This window comes from Charadrius vociferus, unplaced genomic scaffold (assembly GCF_000708025.1).
Source record: "Charadrius vociferus isolate BGI_N301 unplaced genomic scaffold, ASM70802v2 scaffold32, whole genome shotgun sequence".
Lineage (NCBI taxonomy): Eukaryota > Metazoa > Chordata > Aves > Charadriiformes > Charadriidae > Charadrius > Charadrius vociferus.
The window spans coordinates 12,776,182-12,801,354 of NW_009647856.1; the positions used below are offsets into that span (position 1 = coordinate 12,776,182).

Consider the following 25,173-nt stretch of genomic DNA (forward strand, 5'->3'; position numbering starts at 1 on the left):
CCTCCTCTACAGCTCTAAACACTGCACAGCTTACCGATTATTTTACTCTAATACAAATGGTAAGTCAATGGAGTGGTGAAAAGGTAAGGGATTATTATCCTTGGTGAACGAGGCAAAAATTGTCCATTGTGGAAGCCATCCTCTGTAAATCGGGTTGTACAATCCCAGCGGCAGCAACGCCAGCCCAGGGACAAGAGGTAATGTTGTCTCCTTTGGTCAAGCCCACCTGTCACCTCTGATTGAGACTGTCACAGACAGTGCCGTGCATTTCTTATTTTCAGCTTCATGAGGGAAGCTGGTTCGTGGCAGTAGGGTGTTTGAAGCACATTATCAGAGTGCCATAGCTGAATAAATGAAAAAAAATTAGACAGAGCGTGTTGCATTTGGGAGAGATGAAAACCTTTCACAGTTGAGATACTCTTACAACAAACTTACATGCGTGAACTAAGCTAAGAGACAGACCCGGACCCTGAGCTCCTGTATGCTGGTGTCAATCTGCAGTAAACACCAGGTAAGCTCACTCTTGACACTGCCGCTAGTGTGACACTGGAACCTGGTCTGTGGCGTTTGTGCAGGTCCATTGATGGTCCGTATGGTCTCCAAGAAGTCACAGGGAAGGGACGATCTCCAAAAAGATGGCAGTTGCGTACTCAGGAGGCATCTGGGTAGATACAAAGAGGCTTGGTCTCTTTGGAAAGACTGCATTTTTTTTTTCCAGCTGTGCTTAAGAACTCCTAGGGCCAAAATAATCTTCCTTTCCTCAGCCTGTAGCACCTTGAGTCCTTATTGAGGTGGGACCGGGGGCAGGTGAAGGTGTCGCTCTCACTGGTAGTGCAGTAGCTCCTCCCAGCGAATGGGCTGGGAAAACACCTCCCGCTCCAGCCAGAGCTCGTAGGAGTAGTGGAAGTCCTCGGGGAGCTCCAGCCGCTGTCCCAGCACGCTCTGCAGGCAGTTGTCCACTGGCGCAAACTCTGAGTCTTGAGGTTTGTCGTATCTCCGGCTGTTGAAGGCTTCAATGTTGGCTCTCAGGGTGCATTCTTCAGCCTGGAAATCCCATGGTCTGGCATCGATATCTACATTGAAGAAGAAAGAAGACCAAAGCATTATGGAAAAAATAATTTTGATAAGAGCAAACATTTTACAGCAATCACGTGCCTGAATTGACTGGAGTATTAGCCAGTCAGTTATTCCTAAACAATTCCCATTATGTATGCATTTTAATTTAAGGTATTTAAATGACATATGTTAAAATCACTTGTAAATTAAGCAGTGTCAGAAAGCTTCCTATGGAAATGCATTTATTTCTGCTCTATAGTGTGCTTTAAGGGCTCTGTAATTACCAAGCTCCTGCTTTTTTTTTTCAGAAAGGCTCCACCACTTCTACGGAAACTCTCTGCAGATGTCTGAAGCAGAGCTCAAGATTAAATGTATGTAGCTAAAACCTGGCAAGCTTATTATGAGCCACTGAAAATGAAGTTTTCTAAAATTTGGACAGATTTAACTATGAATGATGTTGAAAAGCTAATAACTGGCTGTAACAACCATGACATTAATATTAATATATTAATATTACACAATATGTAATATTATGGAAACATACAGCATGTTAAAAATATAGCATTTTGAAAGTTGGGTTTTATGAGTTCTAAATCAATATGAAACAGTCATTTTCTCGGTAAAAGTTCAGTAAATTTGTTGGCAAGGCTCAGCAGTGCTCCAGGGAGGGAAAGGTCTGAGCTGAGTATCAATGTTGACATACAAAGACAAAAATAAACACTCCAGGAAAAGCCCTTCCAGATCTTGTCCCTGCAAGCCAAGTGCTTCCCTGGCAAACTGTCCAGGCAAAGATGCGGTCTCTGCTAAGCAGAGAATTGCGCAGTTGAGTGTTGCATTATCTTGCTGATTAACTCTTTTGGGGGAAGAGGGACACACACAACGATTTATCCTTTGCATCTGTCTTAAAATTGCATTATTCTCAATATTGCCGTGTAAGTTCAGTTGTTGAGGCAAACCCTCGCTCCAGGACAGGTGACGTAGGTAGCCGCCTTCTCCTGCTGTTTTAGAGCATGTAGTGCTCAAGCTATTTAAGTCACCCGAGGCTGGGTATCCCGTATCCCGTAGCTGTATCCCGTTAGTGGCCTAAAGAAGCCCTGCTGCTGTATTCAATCCCACAGGGAACAATCAGCATGCTAAGAAAGACAGCAACAGGGTAGAAATGCCAGAAAAGCACAGCAAGTCCCCAGTCTTCCAGCCTTCCCACCCTTTGATCATTTGGGGAACTCCACTAGCCCTAGAGTGAAATTCATCGTCACAGAATGGTTTGAGTTGGAAGGGACCTTAAAGACCATGTAGTCCAACCCCCTGCCCTGGGCAGGGCCACCTCCCACCAGCCCAGGTTGCTCCGAGCCCCATCCAACCTGGCCTTGAACACCTCCAGGGATGGGGCAGCCACAGCTTCTCGGGGCAACCTGTGCCACGGGATCACCACCCGCTCAGGAGAGAATTTCCTCCTCAGATCTCATCTTCATCTCCCCTCTGTCAGTGTCAAACCATTCCCCCCCGTCCCACGGCTCCCCTCCCTGATGCAGAGTCCCTCCCCAGCTCTCCTGGAGCCCCTTTAGGCACTGGAAGGGGCTCTGAGGTCTCCCCTTTTTCTCCAGGCTGAACCCCCCCAACTCTCCCAGTCTGTCCTCCCAGCAGAGGGGCTCCAGCCCTCCCAGCATCTCCGGGGCCTCCTCTGGCCCCGCTCCCACCGCCCCGGCGGGTGGCTTTCTGAGCTGCCAGCGCACACTGCCGGCTCATGTTGAGCTTCTCATCACCCAACACCCCCAATCCTTCTCCTCAGGGCTGCTCTCCATCCATTCCCTGCACAGCCTGTGCATGGGATCGCCCTGACCCATGTGCAGGACCTTTCACTTGGCCTTGTTGAACTTCATGAGGTTGGCATGGGCCCACCTCTCCAGCCTGTCCAGGTCCTTCTGGATGCCATCCCTCCCCTCCAGCGTGTCGACTGCTCCACACAGCTTGGTGTCATCGGCAAACTTGCTGAGGGTGCACTCCATCTCAACATCCATGTCGCCAACAAAGATGTTAAACAGTGCCGGTCCCAGTACTGACCCCTGAGGAACACCACTCGTCACTGCTTGCCACTTGGCCATCGAGCCATTGGCCAGAACTCTTTGAATGCGGCCATCCCTTATCCACCAAGAGGTCCATCCATCAAATCCATGTTTCTCCAATTTAGAGACAAGTATGTCATTCGGGACAGCGTCAAATGCTTTGCACAATTCCAGGTAGATGATATATCAGTTGCTCTTCCCTTATCCACCAACACTGTAACACCATCATAGAAGGCCACCAAATTTGTAAGGCATGATTTGCCCTTAGTGAAGCCATGTTGGCTGTCACCAATCACCTCCTTATTTTCCATGTGCCTTAGCATGGACCCACATGCCAGTAGTCGCAGCAGCTGGGTGTACTTACAAGGGAATCAGAGTATGTGGTCTGATGCATCCCATGAATCCAAACATGAGGAACATCAGAAACTTCATAACATCTCTCAAAAAATACATATTCAGACTACACCAGAGCTGTTTAAACAGACCAGTCTGTGTTTCAGCTCGAGGATTCAGAGCATCTGCACGGCTGGACTGTAACTGCTGTTGTTTCTCAGGTGCGAGCTGCAGCGCTATCAGTCAGATTTTCACTCCACAGCCATCCTAAGCATGCAGATTTAGTGCGGATACCAGGATAGTTTAATGGCTTGATGGCGAAAGTGATTTGGGAATGCAAAAGTGCAGGCTTGGGCTTGGTAGAAACTCTTGTGCTGGAGACCGAGCTGACTATGTCCCATCCTGATTTGATTATTCCCACCTCTCCTCATGCAATCAATTACATTATCGCTCTCTGCAGCTCCCTGAAAGGAGGGTGTACCGTGGGGAGTCGGTCTCTTCTCCCAAGTAACAGGTGATAGGACAAGAGGAAACAGCCTCAAGTTGCACCAGGAGAGGTTTGGATTCGAGATTAGGAAAAATTTCTTCACCCAAAGGGTTGTCAAGCACTGGAACAGGGTGTCCAGGGAAGGGGTTGAGTCACCATCCCTGGAGGTATTTAGAAGACGGGTAGATGTGGTGCTGAGGGACATGGTTTAGTGGTGGGCTTGGCGGTGCTAGGGTAACGGTTGGACTCGATGATCTTAAAGGTCTCTTCCAACCTAAATGATTCTATAATTTGTTCCCTCCTGATGGTGCTGAACAGATCCTTAAGGCTTCTGAAAAAATCCCCAACACTGACCCAGACAAGTTTATGGGATCCTAACAGCTCATAGGCCAAACCACATCAAACCTCCTGTGTGCTGATTTCAGCGCTGCACGCAGAAAAGATGCTTCCCTGGCACTACTCACCATTGCCGTAAGCCCAGTCATCGTTCATGCGGTGCCGCACCTTCTGGTAAATGGCAGACATGGTTTTCATATTGCTCTTTCTCCACTGGCGCCCCAGGTATTTGGTCTGGATTTTCAACAGCTTGAGGACATACAGCTGCATCATGGCCTGCTTCACCTTCAGAGCTCGTTTCAGTATTGGGGCCGACTTAAAGACTACCAGCATCTGTCAAGAAAACAACACAAATCCACGCAATGTGTTCAAGAAAGCCACACGAGTACTGTCTGCGCAGATTTGGGCACTACCACCTGGGCCACGTTCGGTATGAACCCCAAGCAGGTAGAACAGGAGTGTTCAACATAACCAACACTTGCTGCAGAGGGCTTGAAGGTCATAGAAATAGCTATTATTTACAGAAGAAAAAGTATTTCTGCATTTAAGGCTCAACCTGTGAAAGAAAAATGGGCAGCTTATGAAGCAGCAGAAGCCCCGGCACTGCCAGGAGAAACTCTCAGCAGGGAGGCTGGGCTGAAGCCCACAGCGTACAGCCGGGGACACGCTCAAGGCTCAATGCTGGCAGCCCACGGCAGGTCTTGGAGAGACGGCACATCACCTTACCATTGTCCTTGAGTGTTTCCACTTGGTCAACTTGTTTAGGATCCTCAGCAAGTTAATGCAGGAGAATAAATTTCTCCAGCAGAACTGGTTGTTGTCTCCGGCTTCCTGCAAAGCAGAGAAGGAAAAGCATAACCCTAATGGCAGCATTCAACAGCACCGCCACAGAGACATCCTTGTGCAGAAAATCTTTATTTTTACTATCTGCAGAAGTCTTAGTTCCAATGGAAAGTGAACAGTGGAGCTACCTCCTCGCTTGGGTTGTCATCATGCTGCTGAGAAGCCAACAGATTCTGGGAAAACCATTGTGAAAGTCTCAGATGTAATCAGCGTTTTAATTTGCATTTCGGTTTAGAGTAAGAGCTAAGATAAATCACATCATTCCATCGTGGGAAATATATATTGTGGTAGATTTGTATTCGTTGTTTACAGTCAGAGAGCAAATTACAGCCTAGCGATCACCACTGCTTAGAAAACAGTTTTTGTTAATTATATGAATTAATTCATAAATTACTGCATACTTAGAGGACATATTACAGACAAATAAAAGGAAATCACATAACAACGCAGGATGACAAATGGCAGCATTTGTATCAGGAGGACAAGACCTTTCTGTAACAAAGATCCCCTCTGGCTTAAGTGCAGCTCATCTATTATTTTAAGTATTAGCTAAATGTAAGCACCCCCAGCTCCAGCTTGCGTAAATATTGCCCGTGGCACATTTGAGCAGTAATTCCACCGCTACGGTAACTTGCTTTCTGTTTGAACAGCACTGAGCACAGCAGAAGTGTCCCACAAATAACCTCTTTGGGGCTGAGAGCAGAAAAAAAAAGTGCTGCTTAATTTATAAACCACTTACAGCCAGTTCCAGCCTTAACAATTCGTGGAAAAAACTGCAGCATGTTACACGATCCAGGCTCTGGGCATCCTCGGGAGGAGAGTTTGGGGATGACCTCAGAAAGCCTCTTCTGTCAGCTACGAAACTAGTTTACCCAAGAAAATCCTGCCAGCGTAATGCCTTTGTTCTTTAAAACAAGCACAAATCCTATCATTTCAGTAAGCTGTTGTATGCATAATTTTTAGAGGCCAACAAGAAAGTGCTTCTGGCTTACTTAATTCTGGGATTTGGTAAAAGCCACTCTGAGCAAATGCACTTTTCTGCCAGCAGAGGCTGCGTCTGTGCTGGAGGCTCCTGCGCACACAGTGGTGCTTGCACAGCAGAGCGCAGCAGCAGCATGTCACTGAGATGTCACTGAGATGTCACCGAGGCGCTCGCGGATGCTGGGTGCAGCTCTGGGGGTACCAGCTCAGAAGCAGTGCCCGAGGTTTCATATCGGTGCCCAGTCCTAATCTGCTCCCTCTGCACCAAGTAGTTTTTCCAAAAAGACCCCGGTGGAATAATTTAATACCCATTTCATAAGTAGCTGGATTTATTTTTGTCACCAATCTGACACCGTCTCTATAGCTTCAAGTAAGTGAGAGTCTTTCTGTCAGATTTACGGCAGGAGGGAACAGGCTAAACAGACTTTTATCCCCCTTTTACCCCCGTCTCCTGTTACCCTCCCCCTGGCACCACGACACGCTGCAGCAGGGTCCCCTGCAGCCCCCTCCCCAAACATGGGGAGCTGGTGGGGAGCAACAGCCCTTTGACAGCAGAGGGGAGATGGGGACCAGCAAGGAAACAGAGCCGGTCCCACAACGATGGGAGAAGCCCCCGCTACCTCACCGGGACTGCAGCTACTCCTGATTTACAGCGTGTGGGGACAGCAGTTACCCCACAGCCAAAAGGTCCCTCCTCTGGAAACGGCACTGCTGAACTCATCCTGGTTTTCCATGGAAGTAAACCCAACACACACGATCCTGCATTCAACCCACTGAAAGCGTAATCATCCCTTATAGCCACTAAGAACTGTATCATGGCTGGGATGTTAAAATCAGTGCATCGGAGTGTGAAAAAAAAAGCTAAAGCAACGCATAATATGTTGGCTGAAGAAACATAAATACATGCACAAATGTATGCCTCTCAAGTACCAGGGCACGTTTAATTTCTATTAAATCCTCACATTCACAGGTATCCTCCCAAAGATGCACACACATGGTGAAATTCAAGTCAGTTTCTGCATATTTTCTAATTAATTTAGTCTCCCATGAGGCTAACATCCCTGTCTGCTGGAGGAAAGGCATGAGGCACTGTCATTTAATGCAACAGCTCCCAAACTGGGGACCAGACCCTACTGGGAAAGGATAACTGGAAATATTTTCCCTTAAAGAGTTCAGTCTTCTACAGCCATAAAGTTTAGCATGAGCGTAAGGATTAGCATGAGCCACAGGAGCGCTCAGCGACATGTCACTAGGTGTCCCCATCGGGCCACGATGCCGTCAGTGGGAGTCTGGCAGTGCTGGAGAGGCACCCAGCCTGGCCAGGACACCCAGCCTTCGGCTAGTAGCCCATGGACCACCACAAAATGGGGGGCTGATCCCCTTGATAAGGAGGGAGGCGACGTCCAGGAGCCGTCATCCCGAGCAGGCACCCAAAAGAAAGCAAGAAGCACTGGTGGAAAGGCAGGTGGGACAGCGGCAGAGGACTAAGCCAGCACGCTGGCCACGCGTGACCATCCCACACGTGCTCCACAGCGGATTTCTATATAAATTTGATCTGTCATAATCAACTCACGGCACGAATTTTCGTCGCAGCGGCACATTGGAAATGCTGTGGCTGCAGTGACAATAAAATCGGTTTTGCTGTCCAAGCTGACCGCAGCCTTGGAGGGATTTGTGAGCACCTTTGGCTCGTAGATACTAGGGAAAATCTTTCACTTTGTTTTCATGATTTTAACCTTTATAAAGCTAAGGAAAATTACAAAGGCTTAAGATTTTAGCAGCCAGGCAACATGAGATCGTCCCTGCTCGGACTGGTTTTAGTCAGGCTCCTTCTTTAATGATTCCTGCGTCATTTAGGGTCTCCCTTCGCTCTGATCCCCCTCCCAGTCCTGTTCTGTGCCCTGTCTGAATCCAACCTACATTGCATTTGAATTATTGCCGTTATGAACCTTCTAGCATCAATGTCTCATCTGTACTCCATGTATTCACACAGCCCATCATGCTGGCTGGTCTCCATAATACTTAGGCTCCTCTCCATTGGGAATTTGGTTCATTCCTTCATCTACTGGCATCTTAAGAAACGTGAGTGCTCAGAGCAATTTAAACCCGGGAAGCAACGGCCTCTGGGCAAACTCTTTTTAAAAGCAGGCTCTCTCTCTTCTCGTTTGGAGAAGCAAAAGGGAAAACTCTAAACGCAACTCTTTTTATGGGTCCACAACACCAGCAGTGCCTTCTCCCCACCTCCCCATAGCTGATAGCGAGTCCGAATAGCAACGGGAGGAATTTTCAAGTCTGGAGGGGGAGGGAAAGGTCTAATTTTGGAAAGGTTGAAGGTACAGAAAAAGCAGACAGGAAAAAGAAAACAAAAATCCTTCCTCACCCTCTCGCACACAGCAATACTGGTTACAAGGACCCTTTCTGTGCTGCTTACCAGGCTTTCAGCAGTGAGCTCAGGCAAATCATAGACTGTACAATGCGGGTAATCCAGGACAGAGATGCTGTGAAAGACGGGAAAGAAGCGACTTGTTAAGAACCAGGTAAATATGAAAGCAACTTTTAAAGATGATCTATGTGATTATGCCCAGCAATCTGGAGCATCTTCCCTGTGCTTGGGGTTTGAATTGCAATGGCAGCACTGCCTTATGCAGCAAGCAGTTTGGATGAGCAGCAATCCCGTCTCCAGCGAGCCACGTTGGGCACGTAAACCAGCCCGCAGCCGGTGCCGCGCAGACGTGCCTCCCTCCAGCATTTCCGACTGCACAGACGACATCCAAATGGGCTCCCAGCCTCACCGCTGCCTCGTGTCTCAGCTTAATGGAGCACGTCGATTCCTCTTGGCTCCAAAACGCATCCTGAGTGCGTTTAATAAGGACTCGAAGGATTTGGATCCATTAAGACATGACAGATTAGTTATTCATATGCACATTTGAAAAAAAAGGAAAAAAAAAAAAATCCCAAGCAGATCTTGGGTTAAAATGGAGATATCTGATTACCAGCAAGAAAATTCACAACGAGGGCATCAGGTCTTTCGAAGCCCTCCAGACATATTGCCTTTGTAAGAGTAGCCAATAAAAAAAAAGTATATGTATATATAATGTATGTATACATACAGGCACACACACTGATGCTATCTGTGCCCTGATACGTGCACCATTCAAATGAGGTGTGCACTATCACACAGCTTCCATTCCTGTGTTCCCTCTTGTTTGCTATTTTTTGTTTTTAAATTCAGCAGCTGAGCAACAAGCTGACTTGTAACGATCACTGAGTCAGAGGCAATCCAGGATGAGACCCAAGGTCAGGAGATCCCCTAAAACAGTCTTCATTTAAAGCGTTTGGCCCCGGAAGGGCTTGTCTGACCGCAAGGACAGATGTTCCTCCCTGGCTCCCACCCATCATCATCCTAAAACTGGAAGTCCTGTGCAGATACAAGCAGGAGAGCTCAGAGGGAGTCAGCTCGGGACCTGGACCCTCATGGCTCATTTGCCGCAAGTCATCTTTGTACTGGCATCACTTCTGATATTTCCACTGGACTCGGGTCCGTACATCTGAACGTGACAAAATCCCGTGATCCTTTTCCAGGGCAGTGCCCGATGTTGTTCGCCACTGCCTGACAAAGCGGTACTCTGGGCTGGGCAGAACAGCAAAACCTCTCTGGATCAGAGCATCCAGTTGCAAACCATTTCACAGGAGCGTATCCTGCCTGTGAAACCTCCATCAGAAAGCAGAGGAGAGACCTACGTGCTCCTGGGCTACGTTTCCTCCTCACTTATGTGCCTTTAAAGCACAGGATGAAAAGTGGAAATGTTTCTCAGGAAGAGAATTAATGTATTACTTTCTATTTTTCCATGCGTGCCTTCTCACACATACACAACCGTACCATGCAGGAGACAGACCAGCCTACACATGCAGCTGAAGAGCAACAAAAAGAGCATCAAAAAGCAACAAAAAGGATCTTTTCCTCGTTCCAATAGCAACATCCCCTGCGGTGCTCCCCTCCGAATGGGCAAATCCTACCCAGTCCTACTGAGTTGGGAAAGCGTTGCGCTCTTTCTGTTCTCATGTTGACTTGCGGTAGTCCAGCCAGTCCCTATACAGACTCAAAACGGGGCTAGTGTCTTCTCAAATCAGAAGTAAAAGTCAGCGACAACTATGCAAAACCTGAAGAAGTCAGGAAAGCTGAATTATAGCTAGAAAAAGTGGAAAATACCTAGAAGACTCTACCCTATCTGGCCTTTTTGGAGCTGTGGCCCACAGATGTCTGGTGGCACTGGACTGCTTTCCAGGAGTCCACATACAGATGAAAACAATCCTACTGTCAGCAAGGCAGCTGGGTCTACGTGTATTTTAGTAGTCCAGCGAGAGACTGGAAACTCCCCATCCAGTCCTCCTCATTAACCAGAAGGGATTTGCTCCCCTCCAGTGCATTCCTGGAGTGGAGAGCATACTGCCCGAAGCCGTGCTAGGTAGGGACCAGAGGCCACTCGGTCCCACCGCATGTTCCTCATGCACAAAGCCTCCCATCATCTCTCTCTTTCCCAGAAGCAGCTGTACCTGTTTTTGGCAGTGATATAAGACATGATGTTTTGGTTGAAGAACTTCAGGATCAGCGGGATGCAGTTGGCAAACACCAAATGCTGGGACACGTACTCAAACTGAGGAAGAGAAGTGAAATGGGTCAACGTTAGCTGGGACAACAGGGAGCATCGCCTGGGAATGGAAACCCATTTCCAGTTGAAAGCAAAGCAGTCTTGATGGTTTGCTTTAGGCACCTGGCAGACCATCTTCCCCTTGCAGAAGTCTGCTGGATAATGCTTACATCACTCCCGCTGGCTGGAAAACTCTATTTGCCATAGAGTGGACACACAAACTTTATGGCAGTGGTTTAGCAATAGCTGCACCCAATGACTGCATTGTAGCTTTTCAAAATAAAATCTGTGGCAAAACAGTGTATGAGGAAGAGGAAAGGAGATGTAGCTATTGCATGAGAAAATACAGTAATTCCCATTGCAGTCACACGCTAACCCCATTCGCTTCTAAAATTTTGACTGAAAAATGTACCCTTACCTTCATACATGCTTTTAATTTCTCTCCCGCTCTAAACATTATATGGTCTGGGCATGTACAGCTGCATAATACGAGAAATCTCTACTGTCCTCGAAAGAGACAGACACACATAGCAGCAATATCCTATCCTATCCTACCCGTGCCTCCACTAACCTGCAATCAACATCCCAAATCTGCGAGCGAAGAAACAGTTTGTTCCTACACGTCTCAGCTCAGCCTGGTACAAGCTGTCGACACTCCGTACCCCACCGATGACACACCGCCACCGTTATTTGCGAGTGAGTAATCAGCAGTCCCTGCTGACTGGGATCCGAGATGCTCTCACTGCTTTGAAATGCAGCTGCCAGGGACTAGTATGTTATATAGGGCTGGACCGAAGATAATGCCAAAATACAATAATTTGGTGGTGTTTCTCTGTTAGCATAAGAAATGCCAAATCTCAACAGAACCAAGACAAAAAAACCCATGACGTGTGTTGGTGTGCAGGTCCGTGCAGTTGCTGCCACACCGACATGGCAGCCAGCGAGCACAGGGTGACCCCCAGCAGAGCCCGGACCAGCCACGCTCTCCGCTACCCTCCACTGCCTCCATTGATGCTGGAAGCATCAGCTCAGCCCCCGCAGCAGTTTTTGGGGTGGTCGTTGAGAGCAGCTTTGGTACCCAAAATCAGACACAAAAACAAAATCAGGGGGAGAAAACCCCCCCAGCTTTCTCCAGACTGAGCACCAGACTGCCAGAGTCCTCCTGCCACGGAGGAAGAAATGAGAGGAGCCGTTTTGAGGGTGAAGCGAGAAAAATTAGTGAAGGGATGCAGGGGGACCCAGAATAAATGTGGGATTGTAAAAATGTGTGGGGTTGTTTCATTTTATCCAATCCAATATATGGATTTATTTTTATCCTCAGATGAATATTGGTGGGCTTCATAACACAGGTGGATTTGTACCATGCTGAAACCTTTAAAAGAAAAAAATAATTAGAAAGCACTAATTGTTTGACTTGCGGAATGGGTGCAGAACTGGGCCCAGGCCACAGCTCGAATCAGTCCTCGGTCCTTTTTTAATCAAGGAAAGCCCTCATGTGGGTGCAGTTCGACTGGTGCCATGCAGATGAAACAAAAATCAGATTGCATCTAGGACCCAGACCTGAAGGCTCTGTTGAAACTGGAGCCCCAAGAACTTGATCCTGCCGAGGGACAGAGGACCAGATTAGTTGACCTCGTGAAGTCCTACCCAGCACTATTTCTGGTCGTTGGAGATAAGAGAGAGCAAAAAAGGGTCTTGTGTACCCCCCATCCCCTTCCCCCTTCTGCTGAGGAGGCTCGTGCTCATGATATCTCCTAAATTTTAATCTGATCAGAAACTGCGTGAATTTTTCCAGAAGTCTGAAAACTCTTTCCATGTGAGTGGAAACGATCCTGTCAAAACACTTTCAGAGATATATTGCAGGCAGGTTATCCCCGCCTGAGTAACCCTATACAAATCCTGGCCCGGGGATACGGTTCACTGCTATGGAAAAGTGATCTGCAACTCCTCGTGGAAACCCTTCCTGGAGAGGTCTTTTAGGAGAGGGTCTATCAGGACACACCAGCTTCAAGACCAGCTTGGTAATGGCCAACCCCTTCTCTACGCTCACCTGGTAGATGTGATTCAGCTTGAAGTGTTTGAGGAGCAGCAGCAGCAAAGCCGAGATGCTCTTCACGATGATCTCTTTGTGTCTGTTCACGTCAATCCCCAGTTTCATGCTCTGAAGAACGGTGATGCTGGGTTCGAGGGAAAGAAGGCAACAGCACAGTGGGTACGTGAGCAAGGAGGACTAAGGGACTGTTGAGCTCTTATTCATCTGGACAGGCTCTACAGAAACAGGGACCTTTGCTTGCCCCTGGGACTCCCTTTTCCATCCCCTCTTGTCTGGTGACACTGAAGTGCACTAAAAAAGGAAAAAAAAAAGCTGATTGCTCTCCGCCAGCAATCCTGGGGGACCGGTATGAAGGACACCTGCCATATGCTCACGTCTTTATGATTTGTGTCAATTAGTATGATTTTATGATTTGTGTCACTTAGCTAGCAGAGCACAGCGGCTGCCAGCTGCACTCAAATTGTTATGCTCCTGTAAAACTGGCATTCACATCCTTGGCCTTCACCCCTCTGCCCTGGCAGCAACGGTAGTTTGCACCTACCCAAGCAGACGTCCCCAAATCTGGAGCCCCTCAAACCTATCGGCAAACCCCAACTCTCCTGCTTGGTCCAAGACTTTGTGGCAAAGCTGAGATGGCTGGTGGCCACCTCCTCAAGTACTTACGGCATCTCTTCAGGCAACACGTCTGCCAGGATGTTGATGGAGTCAGTCTTGGCTTTAGAGGTGGGCGCTGCAGCAAGGAGGATCTTCAGCAACGCTATCTGCAGGGGAGGACAGATGTGGAAGGATGCTCCCAGGAAAGGGCATTCCTTCCTTCTCCTTCACTTGCTGAAACTGGACATCTTCAAGCCAACTCTATAGGGTTTCAGTAGCCCAAGCTCCGCTCACCGTGATGGACTGACTATGCCAAAGCTCAGCCTCTCCTTTTACACCCTGGACAGGCCAAGGGTGGGGAGCATGGCAGCTCTGTTTTAGCTTTAACTTAATGCCTCATGAGCACGTGAGCTTCAGCAGTATGGGTACAGTAATGCAAGGGACACCTGGAGCTTAATGCATTTAAATCTGTGTTTGTCTCTCCCTACGGACAGAGTGCATGTGACCCAATTAGCATCTTAGAATCACAGAATGGTTTGGGTTGGAAGGGACCTTAAAGATCATCTAGTTCCATCCCCCCTGCCATGGGCATGGACACCTTCCAGGTTGCTTAAAGCCTCACCCAGCCTGGCAATGTAGCTGAATTTCGGGACACGCACTCTATTCCTCTGGGAATCTCTTGGGGCCATGGGAAGGCTGTAAAAGATGTCTCTGTAAGGAAGGTCGTAACCTATAGACTCTCAACAGTTTGGATAGCTGTTGAGAGCACAGCCAGGTTGGCAGAGACCTGACAGCATTCCCACCTTGTTTGCTGAGCCACATAAAGCATGATGATGGTTTAGTTTGGTTCCTGGCCCAGCAAGCCATCTCACTTGGAGATCAGCATGATATCATAACGGAAAGTTAATCTCAGCAAGAAGGACAAAGGCTCAAGGGACCAGTGAAGTCCACAGGTTGCTTCCTGAGGTCAGAAGTGAAGATGCCTGCACCAGTGTGCGATGACTAGCTGGTAAATACTACAGCTCATGTAGCTCAAGGGATGACATGGGGCCATCCCTGACTGGTTCCCCTTGCTGTCCAGAGCGTAGGATCCAGTTTTGAGCTCCCACCAATGTGGAGGATTTTGTTGCTTGTTCCTCCACACACATCCCAGTCACTGACCTGTCTCCAACTGTTTGACTGTGTCCCTGGGTATCTACACCCCTTGATCCTCTGAATCCCTCCTCTTGGGCTGTACTTTGCACCCAACTCTGCTCTGGATTCCCACCAAAATCTCACCATTCAAGTCCTGAATGTACCCCAGCATCCCCGTGCTGAGCTCTGAAGCTCACAGATTGGCACCATTCCCCACTCAAGAGCTCTTTACTCAGGCTTACCATATACTGGGGGAGATTGTACAACATTGCTCGATACAAGATCTCACAGGGGGTTTCCTGGACTTCCTCTTCCCCCTAGCACAGAGAAACATTAGAAACAAGGGAAAATGAAGTATTTCCAGTCCACACACTTGAGATATGTCTGTCACCTCCATAAGACCCAGCTTGAGGACTTAGTGATGGACATAGCTGCGTGCTGACTGCAGGAAGCTCCAGGGCTCCATTGCTACATTTGATGAAGATATGGACTTCTAGAAAAAAGAGCATCCAATGTGTGTCCTAAGAGAGACACATCCATGGAGAACGTATGGATTTCTATGACACCTTGGAAGTCTTCCACACGTCTATTTAGATGGGGTGCAGCAACTTCTTACCAGAGACATGGGGCACTTCTCCAGCTCCTCCTCGTTCTTGATCTGGACGTCTGAGATGGAAACATACTTGTGCTGGCAAAATACACAGACAGAGGTAGAGCAATGTCACAACTGAAGGATGAAACACAGTCAGTGATTACAAGAGTTGCTGATTTCAGTAATATCTCATTAGGTGTATAGGTCATAGCAGATACATGGAGAACTCATTTTTATGTGGGACATCCCTCTGTCCCTGAAGCACCTCACACATCATGCTTTTGATTACTTCGACCTACTCCTTCTAGGATCTCTCTGTAAGTAAATGGAGTAAGTAAAATCATCTCCAAAAGGCAATCCAGACCTTAGATAGGGTCAGCTGGCCTCTGGAGGTGTCTCGCTCCATGTGGAGCACTGCAGGAGCCAAGGCTGGCCATGCTTCCCCCCTGGGAACAGCACAAGTCTGGGCATGTCTGTCCAAATCCAGCTCTGGAAGTCTGCCAGCTTCAAAGCACAACGTGGCAAATGCTCACCAGGATGCAGCAGTGTTACACCTCGGATAAAGGGAAAGTCCGAGTGCTGGACAAGCTACGTGGAATTGCAGTGAGGACTCAAGTTTTCCATTTTTTGCCCCAGTTCCTTCAGGAAACTCCTGAAGCTTTTCCTACCACAACTCACAAGAATGGACCCTCTTATTCCCTTCAGTAACTGTGTTTCAGATGGAGGTTAGATGTGAGGATCCCATACCACATGTGGTGGGTGTCGAGCCCCTCTCAAGCTGTTCAGACCTTGACCGGATTTATGGGATTGACTTCCCAAGGCAGAGAGAGTGAGAGCTCAGGCTGAAGGTGTTGCTGTACATCAGGTGAAGAGGAGCAGAAGACTAAATTCACATGAAATATTTACTGTGGGCTACGAACATACATCTGAGGAACTTGAAACTCGTTATAAGTGCTGTATCACAAACTTTATGTGTATGAGACTTGATGCCCTCCAATATCCCCGTGGCCCTGGCCATCTCGGCCAATGATTTCCCCACCTCCATGAGATCCCCACAGGTCTGATCCCACCTCAGAGCATCTGCTGAGTGCCAGGGAGCCCAAATAGCAAGGGATGCTATTTTTCAGACAAGCTGACTGCCATTCAGCAAGGCTTTCTGGGCTGCTACACCCAAGTACCGTGCATGGACCCACCATCTCACCTGCTTTAGTGTCTTCACGCTTTCGTGGATGGGCCGTGGTAGCCCTATCAGGGTTTCGGTATCTCTGTGGATGATGAAAGAAGGTAAGTACGAGGCTGGGAAGAAGATCCGTGTTTAACGCTTCCATGTTATACAAGGTAAAAGAGGGAGCCTGTAGTCTACTGAGTCTTCTGAACTCATCCCAGATGGGTCAGGAATTGGGAGAGGTGTTGGTGTGAGCTGCCTGCCCTCCCACCTCCTCCCCAGCAAAGCCTGCATAAGAGACGGGCAATGTCAGGGTGAAGAACTGGGGTGAAATCAGGTCTCTGCGTGGAGCCAGCTTGAGCCCAGCACCGCACCTAAAAATGAATATACCCTGCTGGGACCATGGCAGGATGACTCTGCACCCGTAGCTTGATTTATTCACAAACTGGGTGATTTTCTGTGGATACCATATTGTCCCAACTCCCTTCCTCATGAAACTGGTCTCTGGCTTGGGCCAGGGGTCACTTATTCTGGGCTAGGTCTGATTTTTAATAGAAAGAGGTCCTTGGAGTCCAGCATCTCCAAGAACATGTTTTTATAATGCCGAGTGCACTGCTGCAGTCCCAGCAAAATCCAGCACTGCGCCACATCATCCTGGTCATGCCTTAGGCTGGTTGAGTTGCGAAAACCTGAGCTCTGTGGATACCTCCCACCAGTCAGATTGCGCTGACGGGAGCTATGGGACAGACTTTGTCAGATGTACACATGTAATACTCACTGTCCCAGCGTGAATCCGATGAATTTGTTCCTGCTTGCTTCCAGGAAATGCTCGATGTCTTTCTGTCTGATGGAGCAGCAGAGAAACAAAACCAGGAAGAAGGTTGGAACATAAACATATACCAGAACATAGCCTATGTTGCTCAGAAAGGACAGCAGTGTGGGACCAGAAAGAACCTTTGAGCTTTCTAGGATTGATTTCTAGAGGTCTTAATAGCAGCGGGCCAGAGCCACCATTGAACCAAAAGCTGTTTGGTGAGGTAGACATGCTGGAGGGGAGGGATGCCATCCAGAGGGACCTGGACAGGCTGGAGAGGTGGGCCCAAGCCAACCTCATGCAGTTCAACAAGGCCAAGTGCAAGGTCCTACATCTGGGTCCGGGTAATACCAAGCACAAATGCAGGCTGGGGGGGAATGGCTGGAGAGCAGCCCTGAGGAGAAGGACCTGGGGGGGCTGATTGACCAGAAGCTCAGCATGAGCCAGCAATGTGCAATCGCAGCCCAGAAGGCCAACCGGATCCTGGGCTGCATCAGAAGAAGTGTGGCCAGCAGGGCGAGGGGGGGGAATCTGCCCCTCTACTCCACTCTGGTGAGACCCCCACCTGGAGTACTGCATCCAGCTCTGGAGCCCCCAACACAAGAAGGACATGGACCTGCTGGAGTGTGTCCAGAGGAGAGCCACGAGGATGATCCGAGGGCTGGAGCACCTCCCCTATGAGGAGAGGCTGAGAGAGTTGGGGCTGTTCCGCCTGGAGAAGAGATGGCTCCGGGGAGATCTTATTGCCACCTTCCAGTACCTAAAGGGGCTCCAGGAGAGCTGGGGAAGGACTTTTTACTAGTTCACGTAGTGACAGGACGAGGGGGAATGGCTATAAACTAGAAGAGGGCTGGTTTAGAAGAGGTCTGGTTTACATTAAACATTAGGAAGAAGTTTTTGACTCTGAGGGTGGTGAGGCACTGGCCCAGGTTGCCCTGAGAGGTTGTTGAGGCCCCATTCCTGGAGGTGTTCAAGGCCAGGCTGGAGGTGGCCTTGGGCAACCTGGTCTGGTGGGAGGTGTCCCTGCCCATGGCAGGGGGGTTGGAATTCGATGATCTTCAATGTCCTTTCCAACCTAAACCATTCTATGATTCTAAAACCATTTGTATTTGCTGTGCAGCTCCACGGGACTGTGCAAATAGATGGAGAGGAGTTGTCTATGACCAACACCTTTCTATCCACCTTCTGTGCTGCTAGCACATGCATCTTCAAGTAACATCTGCTCCCTTTGAGTGAACAAATGTTGTCTCCGCAGTCTGGCAGAGCCCGTGCTGCTCCAAGAGAGCAAACTGACATCTTGTCCACCTTGGGCATCTTTCGTGAGAACTGGTCAGGGTCTCAGCACTACAAGTAGGACACGAACTGTGAGCCAAGGCTCTCACAAGCAGAAAGAAACCCAGCTGGATTTCCAGGCACCAGCCAAGAAAAACAATGATCATTTGATTTCGAAGCTGAGAGCATTAAGTTATGTGGAGTACCATGGTACCGCGTGTGCGGAGACCCACGTGGGGAACCAGTTCTTGCCATGTCCCTGCAAGGAGTGCTCTGGATAGACACAGTTAACCCTGTCACTGCTTTCACATCAAAAAGATATATTTACTCCTGTCTTTTAAAGATACTGCATTAAATGCAACCTTTGGATCAACAGCAAAAAACCTCACATGGATTAGAGGGAAAGGGGCAGAGGTTTTCACGCTCTTTTCCTAATGTTCCTCCTGTATCGTGTAGCAGAACTGGTCTTAGGAAGGGAAGGCACCAACTTTTTTATCCTCAGATGTTTTTTCTCCTGTTTTTCACCTTAGAACAAGGTCACTCGAGAAGGTTTCATCTGGCAACACAAGAGTCCCACTCAACAAGCAAGAGGCAATGTTATTAATGAGTTCCCAAGATGATTAGTTTAGGACCTTGCCCTACCAAGATCCATTGGTGCTCGCTGGGAAAGCTAACCCTGCTCCCACAGTGCTCCAGGACAACCTGGGATGTCCAAAATGGGATTGCTACTTATTGGCCAAGCTTGACCATGCTTGGTTTGTAAAGCCTGGAGAAGGGCTTAGCTAAATCCAGTCCAGAAAAGACCAACTGAGACAAAAAAAAAGAACCGGAGTCACTTCAGTTCAACTTGCCAGAGGCCAACAAAGTTGCCCCAGACTGACGTTCAGCCTGCACGGAACTCCAGGACAGGTAGGACTGGGGAGGATGGCAATGAAACCCCATGGATTTACCTGACTTTGGGGGCCCAGGGGAGCCCTTTGGGGAACGACACCCTTTCGAGAGGCGGGCGCTGAGCAGGCATCGCAGGGATAATTGCATCCCGCTCCATCAGGTCCAGTTCCCCCTCAATCCCGCTGTCCACATCATCGTTCTCCTCTTCATCAACTCCTGCTTCATCGTTCTTGAAGGGGTCTCTCTCGTTGTAGATATCCAAACTGTCTTGCTTCACCAGGGGCTGCAGCAGAAGGGGAAGAAGAAATTCAAGTCACTCCATGGATTTCATTTTCCTCCCAGCTGCTGACACCAGACCTCTGCATCCTGGAAGGATCAAGCTCCCAGATGTTCCTCAGGTGAGGATTGGCTTCCTAGCTGTTGCCACCAGAGCCTGTACAAGGAACAGCCCCCTCTGTACCTCTAACGTTGCTGCTCTAGGATTTGTCACCTCATTTTCCATCTTAACTTTTGAAGCTACCATCCAACATCTCCCCCCTAGCAGAAGAGGTGTTTTCATTCTTGGACCATGACATAGCAACTCCAAGAGCGAAGCTAAAAAAAGCTGAGCTTGCTGTGAGCAGTTTGCTACTCAGCGCTTATCAGCCCTTTGCCATAGGGTCAGGATGTCCTCTCACTTCCTCCAGACCAAGTGCATCACAGGGCTGATCTGCTGCAACCGAAACTGGCGGATGGAAAACTGGCCATGAGCCGGCAACATGTGCTGGCAGCCCAGAAGGCCAATCACATCCCGGGCTGCATCCCCAGCAGCGTGGCCAGCAGGGCGAGGGGGGGATTGTGCCCCTCTGCTGTGCTCTGCTCTGGGGAGACCCCCCTGCAGTGCTGCCTCCAGCTCGGGGGCTCCCAACAGCAGAAGGACATCAACCTGGTGGAGCGGGGCCAGAGGAGGCCCCGGAGATGCTGGGAGGGCTGGAGCCCCTCTGCTGGGAGGACAGGCTGGGAGAGTTGGGGGGGTTCAGCCTGGAGAAGAGAAGGCGCAAAAGGGGAGCGCTCAGAGCCCCTTCCAGTGCCTAAAGGGGCTCCAGGAAAGATGGGGACAAAGCTTTTAGCAGGGCCTGTTGTGATAGGACAAGGGGTAATGGCTTTAAACTAAAAGAGGGGAGATTCAGACCAGATACAATTAAGGAATTTTTTATAATGTGGGTGGTGAGACACTGGCCCAGGTTGCCCAGAGAGGTGGTGGCTGCCCCATCCCTGGAAACGTTCCAGGCCAGGTTGGACGAAGCTTTGAGCAACCTGATCAAGTTGGAGATGTCCCTGCTCACAGTCGGGGGTTCGACTACATGGCTTTTAACTGTCCCTTCCAACCCAAACCATTCCGTGATTCTATGAAACTGGAAAATGCATGAGCACTTGTGTGGGGGGAGGGAAATGCTCCCAAGCACCGACTGGCTCCTTGAACGGATGATGATGCCCATTGGAAAAGCATCCTGGGCCGTATGCCAGGAGGATGAGCTTGCCCTTACCCTCCGGCTGCGGTGGCCACGCTTCTGCTGCTGCTGCTCCATGAGCTCAATGGAGTAGGTGGGAGGCGAAGCCGCACGCATGCTGCGCATGACCTGGATGCTGTCCTCCGGCAAGGGTGGCAGCCCCAGCTCCTCCCGCTTCCTCACCTTCATCGCCTGCAGGGCTTCAAATCCACCCAGCGTGAACTAGGGGCCAACAAGAGAGGTGAGAGAGTGGGGAGTAGACATCCCACCTGGACCGCACAGTTGTTTTGGGCTTCCAGGGCCATCAAACTGGAGAGTTGAGGATGGAGAAACCGAGTCACTGGTTGACTCTCCAGACTTCTCCCCAACCCCACATCCATCAGCCCACCCTCGTCGCAGAAGAAACTGTTTGCTTTGTGTTAACTTCCTGTGCCAACCTCCTTCCTACACAACCTCGTTACGGTTAGATTGAATAGTGGGGAACATCCAGGCTGCATCAGCGCTATTCCGAAAAGGACTGATTTCTGGAAAAAGGAAGGGTTTGCACCCACCAGAAGCACCTTCCAGAGCAGGAGCAGGACCTTCTTCATGGGGAAGTGTGGAGCATGGCCACTGCAGAACTTGGTCACCATCGTGAAGAGCAGAAGAGCAAACGGCTCTTCTGTGTGCACAGGGAAACCTGGTGGAGAGAGGGACCAGGATCTGGTTCAGAGCAGATTCCCCATCACTGAGGTCTCCCTGATGGACCAGCATGACAAAGGGACCTGTTTAGGGCACAATGAACTCTGTGGCTCACTCAGCTCCATCCTGAAGGTCTCCCGATACGTTTTCCACTCAGGTGGATCCGCCTCCTGCTCCACACGGATGTTCTCCACCATCAGGTACATGACACTGAGCAGCACCCTGCCGGGACAGCATGGCAGGGAGGTGACACCACCAGGCAGAGACCACTTTGTCCCCAGAGGCTGTCCCATAGCCTCCACCGGATGTGATATTGGGGGTCAGAGAGGTGGTACCTGAGCTCCGTGCTGTCGGCCAGCGAGATGGCCGGCTTCCTCAGGGCGCTGCTGCAGGCCTGGCTGTTGCTGTGGGGAAAGGGACGAGCTCAGTGCCAGCCACCAGGCTGCTCCTCACCCCAACCCCCAGAGGGGGAAACACCACACTCAGGGATGTGCCATGGCTGGAGCACCTCCCTAGTCCTCGGTGAGGAGGAAGGTTAGAGAAGAAGAGGGCAAGGAGGATGGGTACAAAGAAGATGAAGAGGAGAAGGGTGAGGAGGATGGAAGGAGTGTGAGAAGGATGGGGAGAAAGCAGATGAAGAGGAAGGTGAGGAGAAAGAGTAAGATGAAGAAGAGGACAAGGAGGGCGAGGGCAGTGCAGGGCCTCTCACTCGATCTCCATGTTGAGGAGCTCCAGGAAGGCGGTGAAGGTTCCCAGCTGGTACAGGAGGAAGCTGTTGTGCCGAGACCAGTGCAGGACATCGCCTTCATTATCACAGTCTCCAAAGACACCTGGAGAGGTGCGAAGGGAGGCACTGGTTAGGAGGGAGCTGCCTTTGAACCCCTGGAGCACACGGGACCATCCCGGGAAGAAGCTTCACCACACTGTCTTGGTGTAACCCCAAAAGAAGGCTTCTCCCAAACCCCTGTGATGAAGCCACGCAGTGGCTACGTAGCCACATCCAGACATGGGGGATGAGGACCTTACCCTGTGCCAGGTAGAGGATGGCCCGTGCTACTTTGAGCCGCTTGTCCCTGTTGACCACCTCCAGCCCATCCAACAGGCGCATGACATAGGCCTTCTGCTGAGCCCCATCCAGCTCCAGCCACCTCCTGCCCTGCACTGGAAAGGGGACGCAACAACAAGCCGCGTGCCTCCCCAGGGGTCCCGCTCTTACCCGGGGGGGGCTACCTGGAGCCCCCAGTGTGCTGAGCCCAGAGTAGTACCTTGAGCATGAAAATCCTCCTCGAAGCATCTCCTGTTGGTGCTGAGCTCGGGCTCCTCGGTGTAGCTGTAGAGCTCTGATGGAGAAAGAGGCCACCGGGGACCAGGAGGAGTTTCACCCTCCTCCTCATCGCCAAATTCCTTGCGGGGGTCTGAAGCACCCCTACGCACCCGAGGAGACATGGGGCAGAGACCAAAACTTATCCCTGAGCTCTTCTGTAGCTCCAAGGGGCATCTTGAAGCCACCTAGTGCTACCAAATTCATCATTTTCATCCCCGTGTCCAGGCTGGGCTGTTCCCACGCTCCTGCCCACAGCGACAGTAATTGAGCTGCATTTGCAATTTCATAGGATTTTTTTTGGGGGGTGTAATTTTCTGTCCCAGTTAAGCCAGTTTGCAAAGGGAGGGACCTCAGGAGCACCCGGGCAAAACCTGCACTGATTTCACACCCAGCGCCTCGGATATTTTGGGACCTGCAAATAGGGGCTGGACTTGGAGGGACACGATGTGGTGCCTGTTCCTATAGAATTCCTACCCGTTCCTATATAATTCCTAAAGGTCCTATGGTGCTGAGCAGCACCATGGGGGACTGAAATGGTTCTGCAAGGGAGGAAAAAGGATCGCGTGAAGAAAAAATGCGCTTTAGCCAGGGCAGCTCGTGCAGCTGAGACACACAGAGCTAAAAATAACCCCTTTGCTGGTCGAGATATGCTCGGGACTCTGAGGGTTACAGGGCAGAAGCAGCCAGAGAGGGAAGATACAGGATGAGGACTCGACCCATCGTGACACCCGTGATAAAGGGTGACACTTCCCAGCCTAGGCTGTGCCACCGGGCACACCACCCGTCCTCCCACCCCCCTGCACGCCTGTCATCGCGCCCTGGATAATTCAGAGCGTGGGGTAATCCCTGTGCCCCCACGCATCCCTTTTGCTCGTCCCCAGGGAGCGAATGGGTCTCTATTAATAAATCCCTCTTGCTCTATTACCACGAGGATGATACCACCCGATATCCATCCCCCATCCCGCTCGCCTGACTCCCCGAGGGTTTTTTTTTTCCCCCCCACCCCAACGGGCACCTATTAATAGCAACACAGCACCCAAACGCCGCTTCACCTGCTAACTCAGTGCCGTGGCCGTCGGCATCCCCGTATTCGAACTCCAGGTTGGGGCAATCCACCGAGCCCTGCGGAGAGCGCGTTGGGGTTAGCGGGGGAGGCTGGCGCATCCCCACGGATATTTCGGGAGGCAGGATGGCCGCCAGCGCTCTCAGCCTTTGCATTAAAGCTCCTCCAGCTGCCGGAGCAGCGACTCGTGCAGGGATGATCTTGACACAGGTCTCTAGGGCTCGAGCGGTTCGTCCGCACGAGGCTACTTAAAACACAGTGCAAATTTGGAAGGCGAGCATAAAAATAGCATTTCTCAAGTCCCAGGGAAAGCAGAGGCAGGACCTAAAGCGCCGGTGAATATTTGATGTATTTCAGAGCTTCACGTATTCTTAAAAACAAAGTCTGGGGCTGGTTTGAAGCAAAAGTGCCCCGAGAGGATGCGAACCGCCCCCCCCCGCCCCGTGCTCTGTCCTAAGCATCCCAGATGCGACAGCTTTCGGGGCTGAGCTTTGCCCTTTGGAAGCCTGTAGGATTGCGGATCTCCCCCCTCCTCCCCTGCGGATGAGGAACTGGAGCATGAAACTTCGCCGGAGGATTACAGCGGGGCAGGGAGCGGGCGGCCACAGCCAGACGCCGACCCAACGCCGGCATCGCGCCGCCAAGCCCCAGGGAGGGAACACATGAATGGATAATCAACTAAATTAACATAATTTCTCATTCTGAGTCCCAGCATCCCTTCTCGGCAGTCGGGCTGGAACCGATGCGCATCGTCACGATTAATATTGATGACCCCGGAGGATGCGCGGCTCCGAGCTGAGCTTGACTTGCTCAGAAACGCTGGTTTCTCGCCCAATTTTTGCAGCCAAGCCGGTGGGGCGGTTCGGGGAGCTAAAGCCCACGAGGAATTCGGCAAAGCGCGTGCAGTGCTAATCCTCTTGGCGAGGCTGAGCCACTGCTCCTGGAGCCAGGAGGGAAATGCAGACCCCAAATTCACGGGCAGGGCTTGGGCCGGGCGGGGGGCATGACTTGGGCACCATCTCCCAGCAAAGAGGGACCCTTTTTGGGTCACCTCCCCAGGGAGCCCCTCGACCTGCAGCTCCTTCATGTCCTCTGCTGACAGGGGTCCCTCGGTGGCTTTAGGGTGGCCGGGGACATCGGTCCCGGCCTGGATCCTGGTGACCTGAGCCCGGTCCTGCTTCCCCAGCCTGGCACCCAGGAAGCCGGAAAAGCACAGCCCCGGGGGGGGATTAGCGGTTACGTTATTTGGGCGGGGGGGTGAAGGGTGGTGGAGGGGGCTGCACCCCCCAGACCCTGACGGGGGTGGGGAGTGGGTGCCTGGAGGGGGGGGGGGGGCCCCGGGGCCCCCCCGC

General features: G+C 50.6%; 1 protein-coding gene across 1 annotated transcript; it reads right to left on the minus strand.

The window, feature by feature from the left end:
- Positions 1 to 745: 745 nt before the first annotated feature.
- STRIP2 (striatin interacting protein 2) lies at positions 746 to 24,113 on the minus strand. Its single transcript, XM_009882990.1, is given in 22 exon segments — positions 746 to 1,073; positions 4,404 to 4,608; positions 5,002 to 5,106; positions 8,531 to 8,597; positions 10,654 to 10,754; positions 12,799 to 12,925; positions 13,465 to 13,562; positions 14,772 to 14,846; positions 15,146 to 15,217; positions 16,323 to 16,386; positions 17,065 to 17,130; positions 19,323 to 19,546; positions 20,790 to 20,975; positions 21,305 to 21,432; positions 21,550 to 21,656; positions 21,770 to 21,838; positions 22,144 to 22,264; positions 22,461 to 22,595; positions 22,700 to 22,774; positions 23,811 to 23,910; positions 23,912 to 24,010; positions 24,012 to 24,113. Coding segments are annotated over 22 exon segments (2,577 nt in total). The 3' UTR covers positions 746 to 822.
- Positions 24,114 to 25,173: the final 1,060 nt, after the last annotated feature.